General features: G+C 39.9%; 1 protein-coding gene across 1 annotated transcript; it reads left to right on the top strand.

Moving 5' to 3' along the window:
- The first annotated feature begins 10 nt into the window (after window positions 1-10).
- FH (fumarate hydratase) lies at window positions 11-15687 on the top strand. Its single transcript, XM_031055638.1, has 10 exons — window positions 11-187; window positions 6382-6516; window positions 7271-7381; window positions 8766-8942; window positions 9727-9909; window positions 10898-11063; window positions 12808-13011; window positions 14262-14389; window positions 14800-14953; window positions 15480-15687. The coding sequence occupies exons 1-10, from the start codon at window positions 11-13 to the stop codon at window positions 15620-15622; spliced, it is 1578 nt and encodes a 525-aa protein (XP_030911498.1). The 3' UTR covers window positions 15623-15687.
- Window positions 15688-16878: the final 1191 nt, after the last annotated feature.

The raw sequence follows: 16878 nt of genomic DNA, 5'->3' as shown, positions 1-16878 counted from the left end.
GCAGGCCGGGATGTGCAGCGCGGAGCTCTCCCTCTCCCGCGGCGCTGCCCCGGGTGAGATTCAGGCCCTGAGCACGGCCCTGAGCCGCCGGGCAGGAAAGGTGTTGGTGCGGGACCCGCTTCGCAGAGCCGCGCTGTGCGGCAGCTGCTTCCACGGGAATTTTAGGCGTTTTCTTGGAGCTGCTGAGGTGCAGATAATAAAAAGCTGTATCCTCACAGGAGTGGGAATATTCGTTATTGGAGTAGCTTTGGGGCTGGCTGAAAATTAGGGAGCTTTCAGCTGAGAAGTGTCCAGTGCTTCTAGCGGGCATCATCAGGAGATATTCGTGTATAATCAGTTGACTGTCCGGCTCAGACGCAAGTGGGGAAACAGAAACACTGTTTGGATACAGAAGTTCAAGTCTCAGTTCTAACGCATTGGATGTTGCATGGAAGCCTTAGTCTCAGGTGTATCTTTGTGAGTTCACTCCTTAAAACGAGGTAATGTAGACTGTGAGAATAATATCAGCAGAAGGCGATGTGTTAAGGATTTTATCGATTCCTTAGTTTACTAAATTGACTAAATTACTAAATTAGTTAATCAATTTATCTAGAACAGCAGTTTCCAATCTGTAATATTGATGAATTTGTAAAAACTAGCATTAGATAAAACAAGCTTTCCAGTGAGTGAAAAAACTTTATGGTGGGTGACACTTAACTAAATAAGAAAACTGGTGTCAAAGCAGAATATGTAACTCAAACCACTGGCCTGTTGGATGGTTCCCTGTTTCTATTTTGCCATTTGGCATCGTCTGAGAAAAACATTGTAAATCATGGCCTTCATTGATTTGCTGAAAATCTGGTGTTTATGAGTCTGGCCTGCAGTCTTACAAGAATGAGATGTGTTTTGCATGACCAGTCCTGTGTGTGTTCTGAGTCCCTGGAGTTTGAATAACAGCACTACTTAAAACATCCCTCAGTGGACTTGGAACTCCAAGCAGCTGTTGAATTCTTACAGGAAAAGTTCTGTATGTTTTTATGTAAAAGAGGAACCACCAAAAGACGTAGTAACTAATATTTAAATTTAAAAAACCAGCTACGCAACAAACCCAAGCCATCACTTTTTGATGTTTGTAGAGATTTTCTCAGTAGCAAGAGTTGTTATAAAACACATTGTGTACATAGATACAACCAAATAGTCGTGCTGTCTTGGTATGTTTATTGTGTTGCCTTTACTTAGTGCTAAATTGCACAAGATGTTGTAAATGGAATTGTCATAGTGGTCCTTCTGTAGCTCAACATTGTAAAATGTTTGGGTTTGAGTTCTAAAGGGTAAATTTCAGAATTTGTGACTCAAATTATGTTGTAAAAGAGAGACGATGCTTAAAAATTGAAACATTCTTCATCTGCTAAAGGAGAGCAGTAAAACAAAAATTGCACATGCTGGTGGCCTGGAAAGACTGCTTTTGACATGCTAAAAATGATGGTTCTTTGAATGGAAATACTTACATCCAAAAGTTGCTGCATCCATAAATGAGTGTAATTTTCCACAGGAAGCATTACTGCAGTGGTTCTGCTGTTTGAGTATCTCTGGTGTGTAATGGTGCAATCAGTTCTGATCGGTGCCCTGCAACAAGGCAAAAGTACAGTTCTGTTTGCCTAACTGTAAGCTTTGGACTGTGTTTGGGTTCTAGGGATTTTGGAGGGCTGACCACACCTTCTCAGGCCTTCAAGGGAAAAAAAAAGTTTTGTAAATGTGATGAATAGTACTTGTGAGCAGAGCCTTGCTTGTAGCTAGGTTAGAAATTAGGTGAGCACAGGAATTTACTTTGGCTGCTGGCAGAGTTTCCAAGTCTCTTTTTGGCTTCTCCTGAGGCCCAGGGATGATGGAGTGTGCCACTGATGCACCATTTTACAGTTGGTCCTCTGGGTCAGGGGGTGACTTCAGAAACCTCTTTACATACAGGAGCTGGGACCTTCAGCTCATAAAGCTGCTCAAGGTGTTGAATTCTGGCCGAGGAGCGAGGGAATCGTGTTTGTTACAGTCACTGCTGCAGGCTGAGAGTAATGCTGCAGCTCAGTTCCTTCAGTCTGCATGAAAAACATCACTTTGCTCTTTTGCCTAACGGCACCTGTTACACTAGGAATCAGCAAATGACATTCTTCTTGAAGCACCTTGCCCTGTTAACTTCATTGGAATTTATGAGCGTGGAATTGGCTAGGAAAGTTGGTTTTGTTTTTCTTTCAATAATGATTTCATTGTACGAGGATGCACTGATCCTATTATCTTTGTTTCATCATCGTTGACATTGGAATTATGTAAGTTTGAGGAATCAGTTGGGCAACTGCTAGCTTTTTTTGTCTAAAAGGTTACAGTGGTTTAACTTTTTATATTGTTTGAGAGCGAATACTTTTCGTTATTAAACCACTGATGATATTGAGAGCTAGGCTTGGAGCTGAATGGGTTCTGCTAATCCAGCTTGCGAAAGCTTTGCATTGTGTGCATTCACAAGGTGTCCCAATGTCAAAAGCAGGGATTTTGAAGACAGTCAATGATTGCAACCGATGGAATATTAATATGCTCACATGAAGACCCACAAGCATCCTGATTAAACGTTTTTGGTAGTGATATACTAAAGAAGCATTTACTGTATTCTGTTTCTTGTTAGCATGTAAATGAATGCTAAGTGACTCAGGCAGGACAAAGAGGATTAAATAACACAGGAATTACTTACTCTTCCACAGTAAGCTTTCTGTTCTTGAGGAGTCAGTGCTTGGGAGAGCATCAGCCAAAACACAAGATGTGGGGAGCAGGATAGCCATGTGAGAGCTAACCCTTCTTGTGGGCTGGGCTGCAATTTCCTCCAGTTCATAAGCACCACCTCCTCTGAAGTACTCAAAGTGAGCAGGGCTGGTATCTCTGGTATGTGACTGATGGTGCCTGATGGCAGTGTCTCCATCTGGCTGGGAATGACAGTAAAGAGGCTGGGACACTGCTCTCTCTCTGCTGCAGCTTGCCATCCATGGTGATGCAAACCTGGTCAGGCAGAAGGTCAGGGCTGCTGGAGAGGGTGTTCTGGCCAATACCCAGCTGTGCTTCTGTCCAAGAGCACTGAGGGAGTGTTCTCTAAAGTGTTCACTAAAGAAGGAGCAAGTAAAATGAGCAAAGAGAGAGGAACAGTCTGACTTCAGAAGTGGACTCCTAAGGAAGAGTAAGAACTGTGTGAACATAGATGATGCTTTCCCCATTTTCTCACTCAAACTCTTTATGTACTCAGCGCTGCTGAGGCCACACCTTGGGTCCTGTGTCCAGTTCTGAGCCTCTCAGTTCTGAAAGGACATTGAGTTGCTGGAGTGAGTCCAGAGAAGGGCAGTGAAGCTGGTGAAGGGTGAGGAGCATGAGTCCTGTGAGGAGCAGCTGAGGGTTGTTTACCCTGGAGAAAAGGGGTCTTGGGGGGGGGACCTTGTCACTCTCTACAGCTCCTGAAAGGAGGCTGTAGCTAGGTGGGGGTGGCCTCATCTCCCAAGGTGAGAGGAAGTGGCCTCAGGCTGCACCCCAGGGAAGGTTCATGTTGGACATCAGGAAGAACTTGTTCACTGGAAGGGTGATCGGACATTGGAACAGGCTGTCCAGGAAGTGGTGGAATCACTGTCCCTGGAATTGTTTATGAAATAAGTGGATGTGGCTCTTAGTGCTGTGGTTTAGTTGACATGGGAACGTTTGGTCAGAGGTTGGACTTAATGATCTTGGAGGACTTTTCCCACCTTAATGATTCTATGATTTTCACATCAGGGAGTTTCCTGAGTCTGTGGTTTGTCTGTGTAATAACCCAGTTTAGATCTTTCTTCTGAGGGCTTATCTCTTCTTCCCTGAAGTGTGATGGACTTCTTGCATCCTCAGCATCAGCTGGGAAGGAGTTTTGTCAGTCTGTGACTTGTGTGAAGAGCTGCTCCCTTTCCCTTGCCTTGAACCTGACTCCTACAAGCATGTTAGGGCTCCTATGTCTTGTATTGGAAGAGGCAGTGAGCAGTTAATACAGGTTCTACCTCAGTTTTCCTTCAGTCCCCAGGTGTCACTCTGGTTTTTTAAGATTTTCTAGGCTTTCTGATATTGACATTCTTGTAGGGAACTTTCTCAGACACTTTCTGTAAACAACTGATTGTTTTGTCTTCTTTTATAAAAGAAAAGAAAGTTGATAAAACTGATAGTTTAACCAGTGTCATTGGAGAGGTGTCACTGTCACCCTCCAATCTGCTGTCACTTTTAGAAAACTATAAATGTTAGAGTCAGAGAATAAACTTCCTCTTTCTTCCTTCACCTTGAGAAAGTAGTGTGCTTGTGTTCTTTCGTGTCTTATAGTGATACCCAGGTTATCTTTTTTTCGGAACAAAAAAGTCACTTGTCTTAAGAAAGCCGTTCCTTACCTTTTGTCAACTTTATTGCTTTGAACTGTTTCCAGTAATACATGTTTTGGGGATAAGGGAACCAAATCTGCACAAAGACCTCAGACTGTCAATGAATCATGGTGGCACAGCAGTGTTTCTGTTTGTATCCTCTGCTTTTCTTGATAGTTGATAGTTCCTTGCATTTGATTTTATTCTGTCACTGCACTGCAAGACTGACTTGACTTTATTGATAAGAGGTTTGTTTCCCAAAGACTCACCCCTGAGGGTCGCGGTTAGGTCAGGAACCCAGTATTGTAAATGTATATTCCCTGCCTACAGGGCTGAGATTGTTTTACTCTATCCATGATAAAGAAATAAAAAAGACTTCTCCCCCTTCCTGAGGACTCTGAAAGAAGGTAATTTCCTCTCCTGGGAAAGGATGAATACCTTTCTCACAGAAAACTGAGACTTTGCTAACCAAGGTGTAGGAAGAGGAAGAGTGAACTGTTCTTACTTCTTGTCAGTTCCATAATCTTTGTAGAGCTGCATATGAATGTGATCACATCATCACAAATTACTGGGCTGTTCTACAAAAAGTAAAAAATTATTGTCAGCTAAAAGGAATTCAGCTGTGCCTGTGTTAGATAATAACAGATGCCAGGTGGATACATGACATAGAAATGTTACCATACATAAATATTACATAAAATACACCTAGATATATCTACTATACCTATAGGTGTAGTAGATATATATCAGGAGGGGTGATAATACAGAATACTTGAAAGACTGTTACAGGGAAGAGAAAGGGAGGAGAAAGAAGGAAAAAGAAAAGGGGGGACAGTGAGAGAGTGAGCAAAAAGGATAAGGAGTGGTTTACGAAGAATAAGGGTATTAAGTTGAGAGCAGAGAGAAGAAAGAGAAGAATTAGAACTTTAATTAAGTGTTGCATTAATTGTTATGTTAAACTTACTTTAACCTGTACCTTCTGCTCTTTACATATGTCAAAATTAGCTTCTTATGTGTGTCCCTTTCACATTTAATCTTCCCATTGAGGTTGTTTGTTGTCACAAGTTTAGCTAAAATTATTAGTTCTATAATTGTCGTTGTTATGTTAATTGTATTTTACTGTTCGTTATTATGTCTCCAGGATCTCCTTTATGAGTTGTTGTAATGCCTCTCTAAGTTATCCCATAAGTATTAAGTAATTTAAGTTTAAGAATATTCTAGGGTCCCTACTTAAAGATTATTCCCTGCTTCTAAAATAAATAAAAAAGGGGGAGTTGCGAAGTGTCCCTGCCCAGGAGGCGCGGATTCTACCCAGGCTGACAGCATTGGGCAAGAGCTGCGATTTAAAGATGATTTAAAGAAGGTTAAAAGAAGATTCTGTCCCTCCACCCTGTGGGGCGTGCCTCCACAAGCCTAGGAAAAGACACTCCACCCCATTTTGTCAAATGAGGAATGGCCCCAGAATGTTCTTCTTTTCCTGGGCCCTCATTGGTTTAAATCCTTCTGCAATGTTCCCGCCTTAGCTTTTTGCATTGGTTGTCTTCCCCGACCCACCCCTTTGGAGTGCCTTGCTCCTCTTACTATTGGACCTTGACCCTAAACTCCACCCATATAGAACCCATAGCCCTACTCTCTCGTGTCTTGGCTTGGTCCCTGGCATAATGAAGGGTCCTGGGTTTTGGTAAACCAAGACCTGTCCTGTTGCCTTCCTTTCCCTGTTGGTGGTCTGCTTGGGGTCTGAGCCTCTGGGCTCCAAGAGTTGTTGTGTCCCTCGCTGCAGCAGGACGTGACAATGGTACATGGTTTGTACTTGTGACTTCTGGTGAGACAGCTGCTCAAACTGGAACAATGTCTCAACTTTCCAGATGTAGTTAGAAACACCTGTGACTAGCTGCATGTATTTTTTTTTTTGTGTTATTTTCCATCTTTGTCTTGACTACCTGCTTTCAAAAAGAATATACTGATTGCCAGTGTTTGAATTTTTAAAATTTTTTTTCCTTTTCTATAGTCTTCTCAAGAGGCTTTCAGGACAGAATATGATACCTTTGGTGAACTGAAGGTCCCAAGTGACAAATACTATGGTGCCCAAACTGTAAGATCTACAATGAACTTCAAGATTGGAGGTGTTTCAGAAAGGATGCCAGTAAGTAATTCAAATCTGTGTTGTCTTTTTCTCTAGAGTATGTTTTGTATGTGAAAGTGAACACCTTCTAAATACTTTCTTCTCAGGCTTTTGCTGGAAGTGCGAACAACTTTGAATTTTAATTAAAGGTAGAAATTTTATGGCAATCTATTATTTTGGTGGAAGTATTTCTTGTGTTTAAATAAATTGAATATTGCTTTTGAATAATTTTATGGTGTTGCTTTATTTTTTAATAACCAGGATGAATAGAAATCTGTCTCTCATCTTTACAAAGATGAAAAAGCAGATGGAGTAATTTGATGTAGCATTTATCTAGTTTGTTATTGAAGTAGTCTAGTATAGCATGAGTTGATATAAACTTAATTCATCACATGTAGATATGCATAGGCCATTAATGTGCACCTGCTTTGTCATATACTGAGTCTCTGTGTACTGAGATGTGTCAGTTTTCCCTCAAAAGGCTGTTTTAGAAATGGAGCAAAGTTCAATTCTAATGCACATAACTTTTGATACACAGAGCATACCTGACCTTGCAAAAAGAGCTGTGTGCTTGCCCTCTGGGCTGTTTGGGTGAATGTTGCTGTTGGTGGGAGCATAATCCTAGATGCGTTGGTTGCTCTCTGGTTCGGCTGATGGACTGCTGCTGGGTTTAAGATCAGCAGCAGTTTGGTTCAGAACTAGGCGTGCACTATAAATTGATGACATGTCCTTTGGGGAAAGAAATTGTGTGTTTAAACTTACCCTTGTGTCTCAGGTCCAAGTCATAAGGGCTTTTGGCATCTTGAAGAGAGCAGCTGCTGAAGTAAATCAAGACTATGGTCTCGACCCCAAGATTGCTAAAGCCATTGTGCAGGCAGCAAATGAGGTAGGAATGAGCTGTTCAAAATACTGCAATTGACGCTGTGTTTTTGTTAAGCTTTTCTCAGGAGGGTGGGGGATTGCATTTCTCAGATTGTTAGAGGAAAGCATTTCCTATTAGTGGATCTTGTTCTCCAGAGATCATTTACTTAATATAATATTTTACTATTTTCTTTCTTGCTTGTAAAGAAATGACAGAATGTTCAAACACATGTTGATAAATGCCACCCAAGTGCAGAATTGTGAGTGACCATTATTTGAGGTGTGATAATACCAGGTGTTTTGCTTTGAATAAATCAACAGGTTTTTTTATCTAGAAGCATTTTTACAGAGCTTTCTTGTCCTAACTAGCTTAAAAACAATCCGGTGGTGGCAGAAGCTGTATCCTTTCTTACCAGCTGTAGCACCTTAAGTCCTAAGACCCAATAGCTTTGGAGAACTCCAGAGTATATCCAGGCTTTTCTTCTGGTTTCTAGGGTTCCCCTAGTTAAAGGTGCATTAGAAGATTTGGTGGATTAAGGCTCCTTAGTTTAGATTCATAAATTCTGAAAGTTGTTTGGGGCTTTCTTTATTGTATTCTAAAAGCACGCCTGCTGTGATACACTTTCCCTCACCGCCAAAATTATTTTCTAACACAACTTAAAAAGAGGAATCAATTTACTCTTGGAGGTGGGAGTGTTGCCCCTATATAAGATGAGACATACAGAAGATCCTTTCTTGAACATGATTCCAGGAGGACTGATGTATTTTGGTAATCTGATTGTTAAGCCTCAGAGTTGTGACAACAACTCCTTTGTGACAACAGCTCCTTTTTCTGAGTCTAATATGTGTGGGTGATACTTCTGAGCACAGATTTTGATACTATTACAGACACCTTTAGAAAACTCTCTGAATGTGTCTAAGATTCAACAGGCTCCAAAAAATGTTTATCAAACACAAGAATGCCTTACAGAAAGGAGGTGTTCGAGACTGACAGCCATCTGCTGGCTTTATTGATGCAGCATGTAATGTCTGCAGGTGTAAGAGGTCTGGAACTTCCCTGCCTGAAATTTCTTTATTGAGAGATATGGGAGTCCAGTTACACAGAGAGAAGATGTAACCTAAAGTACCTTTTAAAAATACTTTCTGTCTATGTCTGTAGAATATGAAATCAAATTCTGTATATCTCTGTATTTCACAATTCAGTCTTCAAAAAGCATAGGAAGTGGTTTTTTTTGGGTTCTAATATCTGGTATTACGTAAAAACTTCTTAATTATTCTAGTGAAATTCACTAATTTCTATATGTAAATTTAAAAATATAACAGAGAGCATAATTTTAATTATGGCAATAAAATTTTCAGGGTTTTTTTTTTTTCTAGTGGAACAATTTTTTCTGGTTTTTCCATTATAGGTAGCTGAAGGAAAATTAAATGATCACTTCCCTTTGGTGGTGTGGCAGACTGGGTCTGGAACTCAAACCAATATGAATGTCAACGAAGTCATCAGCAACAGAGCTATTGAGATAATGGGAGGGACACTGGGAAGCAAAAAGCCAGTGCATCCAAATGATCATGTTAACAAAAGCCAGGTTGTTAGACTTGTTTTATACTGCTTTTCATTTCAAAAGTTTTGTGTCTTCGAATTGTAAATTTTGAGTTTTCTTATATCCACTGTTTAGGTTAAAAAATGTTTTGTGGACTACATTGGTAACAGTTTTCTGTTTTTTTCAGTTCAAATGAACTTCATGATGTTTTTCAGTGACAGTGTGAGCTTTTCAGATTAAAAACTTCAAATTCATTCATGACTGATAAATTCATCCATAATGTATTAGACAGTGGTGGGCTTGTGACAACCACTGCTACAGTCTTAAAGATGTTAAATACAGGTCCAGTTTCTAAAAGTTGGATCATGATAGGCATTTTATTATGCTTCTCTCTTAAGCTTCACCTACCTTGAAGGAAAGATTAAGCCACTGACTTGATTGTTTCCCTTCCTGATCCTTTGTGCTTACTTAGTATTCTGTGAATGATGGATTTAACATTATCAAAGCAACACATGTGTTTTAAAGTCACCTACAACTCCTTTAAAATCATCTGTCCATTTGTTAGCCATTTCTCATAACTATGATAGTAATTCTTTTTTTTTTGTCCCAAGGTTGTTATGAACAATCTATTAAATTTAACTTTCTGTGGATGTAGTCATAAAAAGTTGATGTGTCAATAAGGAACTGACCCTGTGGAACACCCCTAAGTTGCTTACTCTTAGTTTAGTTTCTAATAGTTTATGAGATAAAGAGAATAAAGCCACTCATCTTTCAGCAGCAATGGTGAGAAAAGTTTGTAAATTAATATACTTGGATTTTTTTTCCACAGAGTTCAAATGACACTTTCCCAACAGCAATGCATATTGCTGCTGCCCAGGAGGTTAATGAGGTCTTGTTACCTGGACTAAAGAAGCTACAGAATGCACTTGAAGAGAAATCCAAAGAGTTTTCCCAAATCATTAAAATAGGGCGCACTCATACGCAAGATGCTGTTCCACTTACACTTGGGCAGGTAAAAAAAAATATTTAAAATTATGCCTTTCTTTGGAAAATTCAAACTTAAGGATGCCTAAATTAAATTGATAGTTTAGGATAAAATATAGGAAAACGGCTGAATCTCAGCCTGAGTATTTTCAGTCTGTACTGGAGTTTGCTGGATATGCTGTACGGTAATACATGCATCATAATTTTTACTAATTTTTTTCTCCATGTGTATTTTATTTCTAAGAGTAATAAAATATAAATTAGTTTTAAATGATGTTTCATTACCAGATAGCATAGCACAGTTTCCTCTGTTACATTGCAGGGAAGAGGTACTTGTTGTCTGTAATCTGTAAATTTATGTAAGTTATGTTTTGCCAACACACAGAACTACTAAATACTGTGAATGAAAATTTTCAATACATAAACTTATTTGTATAAATGTGTGTATGTATATATATATATACATATATATATATATAAAGATGGCAAATGTTATCATATTGTCAGGAATGGCTTATATTACAGTAATTTAGTAATGAGTTAAACTGAATTGACAGAACAGCAGTAGAATTTATGGACTTTCTCCAAGAATGCACAGGTGGGGTTTTTACTAACTAAAATTAAGTGAGCAAAGCCCAAGATCCATTTCTCTATTTGTTGTTTGAGAACATTAATGTAATCTTGGAGCTGATTTACTATGGAATCAGATCCTGCTAAGTACGCAACTAAGATAAAAAGCGAGAGAAAGATGCATTATGTATAATTATATATATATTATGTCTTTGTATATTAAGATTGGTTTAATGTATAATTTTTTGGTGCATGGGACCAGTCCTTTAATAGATGTATACTTCCCCTCTTAATGAAAACATGCTTAGATTTAGCATTTGGGTGAAGTTCAGTGCCTTTAGGTTTTTAAAGGAATTGGTCAAATCATGTTAAAAATCTAAATAATCTGGATGCTTATTCTTGCTTGTTGCCTTTGTTCCTTAAACTTGTCCTCCTTTCTTTCGAAGGAATTTAGTGGCTATGTGCAGCAAATCAAATACGGCGTGGCCAGGATTGAATCCAGCATGCCAAGGGTGTATCAGCTGGCAGCGGGCGGCACTGCAGTCGGCACGGGGTTGAACACAAGGGTTGGCTTTGCTGAGAAAGTTGCTGCTAAAGTGGCTGAACTGACGGGTGAGAAACAATATGTGGGAGTGAGTTATCAGTAAAACAGTATATGTGACATGCAGTCAAATTCAAAGTAAATCTGTCCAGTTTCCATACTTCTCATAAGCTTGAACTCTATTTGTATTTTAATGTGAAGCTTTTGTTAATGCTGTGTGTTATATGCCTTCTACTTTGGATTTTTTGTGCAATTTATATTTAAAAGTATACTCAGTGCATTGAAAGTGATTGAAATGATGTGTTTATCCAAGCAAGGCTCTTTGGATATGGATACAGTTTCAGACTTCTATTATTAGCCCAACTATAATGCTTCTGTCTTGATCTTTCCTCCTCTGGCTCTCTTAATTTACAGCAACTTGGCACAAAAGAAGGAAAAAATGCTTCCAAAGCCACTCTGTTTTTTTCATATGAAGAAGTTAACTCTCTGATTTTTTTTTTTAAATCCTGTCTTTATAGATCTTTAAACTTAATTTATAGTGTACTTGAGTTTTTTGATCTCTAAACCAGATCTTTTGTGTCACAGTATCAGTTTTCAAAATGCCCCCCCCAGCAAATGTGTACATCTGTCATTTACATTTGCTGTAAAACTGAAGTTGCTTAGTGACAGTATTTTTGTTTCAATGGATTTATTATTCAGTGTGTTTCAGAGGGTCAAGACTGTCTTGTACCCTGAAAGAGAAGTAACTTGCTGTAAACAACAGCTGCCAGGAGCAGTACAGGACACGTTTTGGTGGTGTTCAGAAGCTTTCCCATGTCAGTGGATGTTTTGCATCCTGTATGGGCAAATTGTATGAGTAGGGTGGACTCCTGAAGTTCCTTACGCTCTTACAGAGGGTGGTTACTGGCAATAACAAAAGGAGAAGTTTGGATAGGCATCTCTAACAGAAGGCAGCTGTGCAGTTCACAAGTCCATGCAAATTGGGTGGGATTTGGTGTTTGTCAGGAAGTGCAAAACACTGGAAGATATGGCAATCATGCTGCTCTCCTTTGAACTGGTGCTGAAAGCTCAGATCAGTCGTTCTGGGGGACAGAAATCCAGCCCACAGTCAGTCTTTAGTGATGTCTGTAATTTTTTACAGTCCCATTCTGCTGGGACTGCCCCTTCAGGGCAAAGTCCCGAGGGAATGTTTTTCATCATGGAACCTAGGCTTACATCTCAGGCATTTAATTAACATAAACAGAGCTGTTCCTTTCATTGCTCCTGTGCTCTTGCTATTGACAGGCATCCTCCTAAGTCTGATCCAGCTTTCCCATGTTCTGGCTGGTTTATTGTTCCCTTCCATTGTGATTACTTCTTACTTACCCTAATGCCTTCACTATGCTGCAGAAACATCTGTTTTTATAACTGAAAGCATCACAGCAATTAACAATCTAAAGTGTCTAACTTGATGTAATACAAGAAATGCCTAAGTTGGGCTAACTTTTGAAAGATTATTGACATTCACAAAACACTGTGGTACAGAAGCAGTGCTTAGAATGCAACACACTATGAAAGGTTGAAATTTGTACCTTTGTTGTTAGGTGGATGCTCAAATTTTATGCTCTTATGTATTTTGGTGACTTCCATTGTGTATTTTTGTATTTAATTTACTTTAAGAAATATGTTTGTGAAGAAAACTCTAGAGGAAAGAGATGATCTTACAGGGTTGTTAATTTTTAATTTTCTATTAAGCTAGTTGTGTGTTTGATTGTCTGGTTTATGTCTGCAAGGAAGTGCTTCACTGGTTTAATGTTTTCCACCCTCTCCCTGTAGGTTTGCCTTTTGTCACTGCTCCAAATAAGTTTGAAGCTCTTGCAGCTCATGATGCCTTGGTGGAGCTCAGTGGAGCCATGAACACAGTGGCATGCAGTCTGATGAAAATTGCTAATGACATTCGCTTCCTGGGCTCTGGGCCACGCTCTGGGCTGGGAGAGCTCATCCTGCCTGAAAATGAACCAGGGAGCAGCATCATGCCAGGTACAGAGAATACACACAGAGGAAAATGACCTGTTCCTCTTTTTTTTTTGACCACTGTCTTTTAACAGATGTTTACCAAATACTGTTAAAAAAATCAGTAAGTCTGTGATTCTCTCAGGTTTTATCTGAGAGAATTACAGACTTACTGACATTTGTGAGAATCACTGCCCTATTTTACCAAAACCTCTGTTCATAAAAATGTTTGCACAGCTGTGTGCTGGCAAGTGTTTGGGGGAGTGTATATCTGTAAGAATATGGCTTTATTAACACAAACTTACTTCTCAAAGCTTTCTTCTAGAATTGCAGGATCTCTACAATTTTTAGGTAAAGGCTTTTTTGAAATAATCTTTAATCTGTGAATTGTAGCAACACTGTCATGTAACTTTACTTTGGTCTCTGCTTCCTGGCATGATTCGTGTTATGCACTCGTATTTTCCCTTCTGCAGTGATCTCATTGTATGGGAGGATAAGAAAGAAAGGAATAATACTAGTAAGCATTCCTTTCATCTCTAAAAAAAGTATGTCCATATGAATATTGCACATTCAAAACTATTTTAAGTTGTTCCTCCTGTATAATAAACTATAAAAGAAATAGGTCATGAACATATCTGGCTCTAAAAAAGCAAACAATGAATGTTCTTATTAGGATTATGTCTAAAAAATAAATGATAAAACCATAAAACAAACTTGCTTGGAGACCACTCTAACTTGATGTGTTTGTTGGGTTTGGCAGGGGGTTGTTTTTTGGGTTTTCTGTTTTGCTTTTTTTCTGACAGAGTGTACTAATTTTATCACAGAGTAATTCTAACACATCAGTAATACTTTCCTTGAGCTGAGTAAGATTTGGTAGGGATATCCCAGAAATGCCAACTTGCACATGTAAAGACAGGTGATAATCTCTTGACTATTAAAAACTGTGGTAATGAACAGCTCTTTAGCTCATGCACATGTTGAGCTGTTGAGCTCATCTTCAAGCTCTCAGAGTCTTGGGAGACTGCTGAAGCAGCCATAGCTGTGTTACAAATCCTTGCTGAAAATATTGGAATAGTAAATTCAATTCAATATCATTTGTGGAAATAACCTTATTTTCTGTGGTGTGCAGATCCAGACGGTTAAGACAAGTTACCTTTTACAAAACATTTTCTATTGAATGTGATTTAGTAAAAGGCTGCTGGCCTGGTTGGTTTGTTTTTTCTCTTTTTCCTCTTCCTTCTCCTTTGGTAACCTTTTTCTCTCCCTTTCACAACCAGGAAAAGTGAACCCTACCCAGTGTGAAGCTGTGACCATGGTGGCAGCCCAAGTTATGGGAAATCATGTTGCTGTTACTGTAGGAGGAAGCAATGGACACTTTGAACTGAATGTCTTTAAGCCTATGATGGTAAGTTCATAAAGTTTTACATATCTAGGACTTTTTAAGTAACTGTACAGTCAGATAGCTTAGAGACAGAAAAAACCCTCAGTGAACACTTGGACACTGCCAAGGCTGGGGCATCCGCAGCATCCCTCAGATACTGTTCCAGTATCTCACCACCCTTACAGTAAAGAATTTCTTCCTGATATCGAGCCTAAATTTCCCTCCTTCCAGTCTGTACCCATTGCTCAGTGTCCTATCACTACAGGTCCTGACAAAGTCCCTCTCTGCCTTCCCTGTAGGCCCCCTTCAGATACTGGAAGGAAAATAGCCTGTTAAATAGATTGAAATTGCACCGGTTATGAACAAAGGTGCCAGAATGTGCAACTAGTAATACCTGAATTAAATAATTGGTATTTCTTTCTTTGTCTTGTTAGATCAAAAATGTTTTAAACTCTGCAAGACTTCTAGGAGATGTGTGCGTTTCTTTTACTGACAACTGTGTAGTTGGAATCCAAGCCAATACGGATAGGATCAACAAACTGATGAATGAATCTCTGATGTTGGTAACAGCACTGAACCCACATATAGGTAGGTTTAAGGCTCAAAAACTTCTCAGAACATACCAAAATATTTTGTGGTAACATTATTTTGTACACTTCATTTGTGTTGTCACAATGGCCAAGTCAGGTCAAAAGTTAACTTACTTCAGCATCACCAGTTGCAGTTGTAAAAGCTGTGTTCTCCTTGCAGTGGCCATGCCAGGGTATTAGAAAAATAACTGATTAGAGTCAAAAGCAGATTGGAAGAATTTATGTACCTGTTTTTCTAAATTACCATTATTAGAGGTCGAGTGAAAGATTACAATATGAGGTTTTTTTAAAGGAGAAGTTCCCATAAATCTTGGATCTAAATTAATTAAGACAAGAATAACAGAATTTACTTTCAGGTCAAGTAAGGAGTAAACATTTGGTGTGCATTTCCTGCAAATTGAGTGAAGCAGTAATAGTAATGCCCAGCAAATAATTTTCCAAAGAATGTGTCCCACTTTTCTCTCACCTCTGATGAATCATCTAAAATTGCAAATGGATAATTTGTTGGTTTTGTTTTGTAACAGGATATGATAAAGCAGCCAAGATTGCCAAAACAGCGCACAAAGAAGGGACAACGTTAAAAGAAGCTGCTATAAAGCTGGGATTCCTTACATCAGAGCAGTTTGATCAGTGGGTGAAGCCTAAAGACATGTTAGGCCCTCAGTAACGTCTGTAAAAAAAAAAAAGTGTTCTTAATATAAAAAATAAATAAATATGATATAACATAATTCATTAGTTGGAAAAGTCGTCTGAGATCACTGAGCTCAACCTGTGACTGAGCACCAGCATGTCAGCTAGATGATGGCACTGAGTGCCACATCCTGTCTTTCCTTAAACACCTCCAAGGACAGTGACTGAACTGATGATGCCTAAAGAGGCTCACCTGGAACAGAGGCTAGACAGAGTTAAGAAGGAATAAAGTAGGTATTTGTTGAAAGGCCTTCAAAGGATACACTTTGGGCTGTACAAGAGCCTGGCTGTGGCTCTGTCCAGGATGGACCCAGGATGGACAGAAGAGGGACAACTGGTCATGAGTTTTCACACTTTCATAAGTTTTGGTCCATTTACACATTGGGGCCAATTGTCCAATTACACCTTCAGGTTATGGAGTCCCGTCCTCCCAAATTGCTCTTCTCCTCATTTCTCTGTTTATACTTTTTGAGCCTGAAGCTGCAATGGTGTCCTTGGGTCTTGCTGGAAAAGGATTGTTTTGTTAAACTAAGCTGTGAAGAGAACTTATTAACACACTTTATGTGATATTATGCTAAGGCAGTACAGCATCTGAAAAATACAAAAGCTAAAACTTAAGGTGTCACTGCCACTCCCTGGGTGGTCCATTCCCACGTCTAAGCACCATTTCTGTGAAGAAATCATTTTAATGTCCAGCCTAAACCTCCCCTGGTGCACCTTAAGACTGTGTCCTTTTGTTCCGTCACTTCTTACCTGGCAGAAGAGCCCAGCCCCCACCTGGCCACACCCTCCTTTCAGGTGGTTGCAGAGAGTGATAAAGGTCTCTCCTGAGCCTCCTTTTTGCCAGGCTCAGCAACCCCAGCTCCCTCAGCAGCTCATGGGACCTGTACTCCAGACCCTTCATCGGCTTTGTTGCCATTCTGTGGGCTTGCTCCAGCGCCTCCATGTCCGTCCTGAATTGAGCACCCCAGAACTGGACACGGCACTCCAGGTGTGGCCTCAGCAGGGCCGAGTACAGGGGGACAATCCCTGCCCTTATTCTGCTGGCCCCACAATTCCCCATTGATAGTTTTGGTACACTTTATATGTTTCCCTGGCATTATTGACAGATCAGCTGAACTGACGTTATGGGGGTGATCCTACCCTGCCAGTAGGCGGTGCAGGCCCAGCAGCTGCCCACGGGCTGTGCTGAGGGAGGACAGCGTGCCCAGAGCTGCGGCTCCGGGCGGCCCA

This window comes from Geospiza fortis, unplaced genomic scaffold, assembly GCF_000277835.1.
Source record: "Geospiza fortis unplaced genomic scaffold, GeoFor_1.0 scaffold206, whole genome shotgun sequence".
NCBI lineage: Eukaryota > Metazoa > Chordata > Aves > Passeriformes > Thraupidae > Geospiza > Geospiza fortis.
The sequence above is the reverse complement of the archived record's forward strand: the minus strand, read 5'-3'. Positions and strand labels throughout refer to the sequence as shown.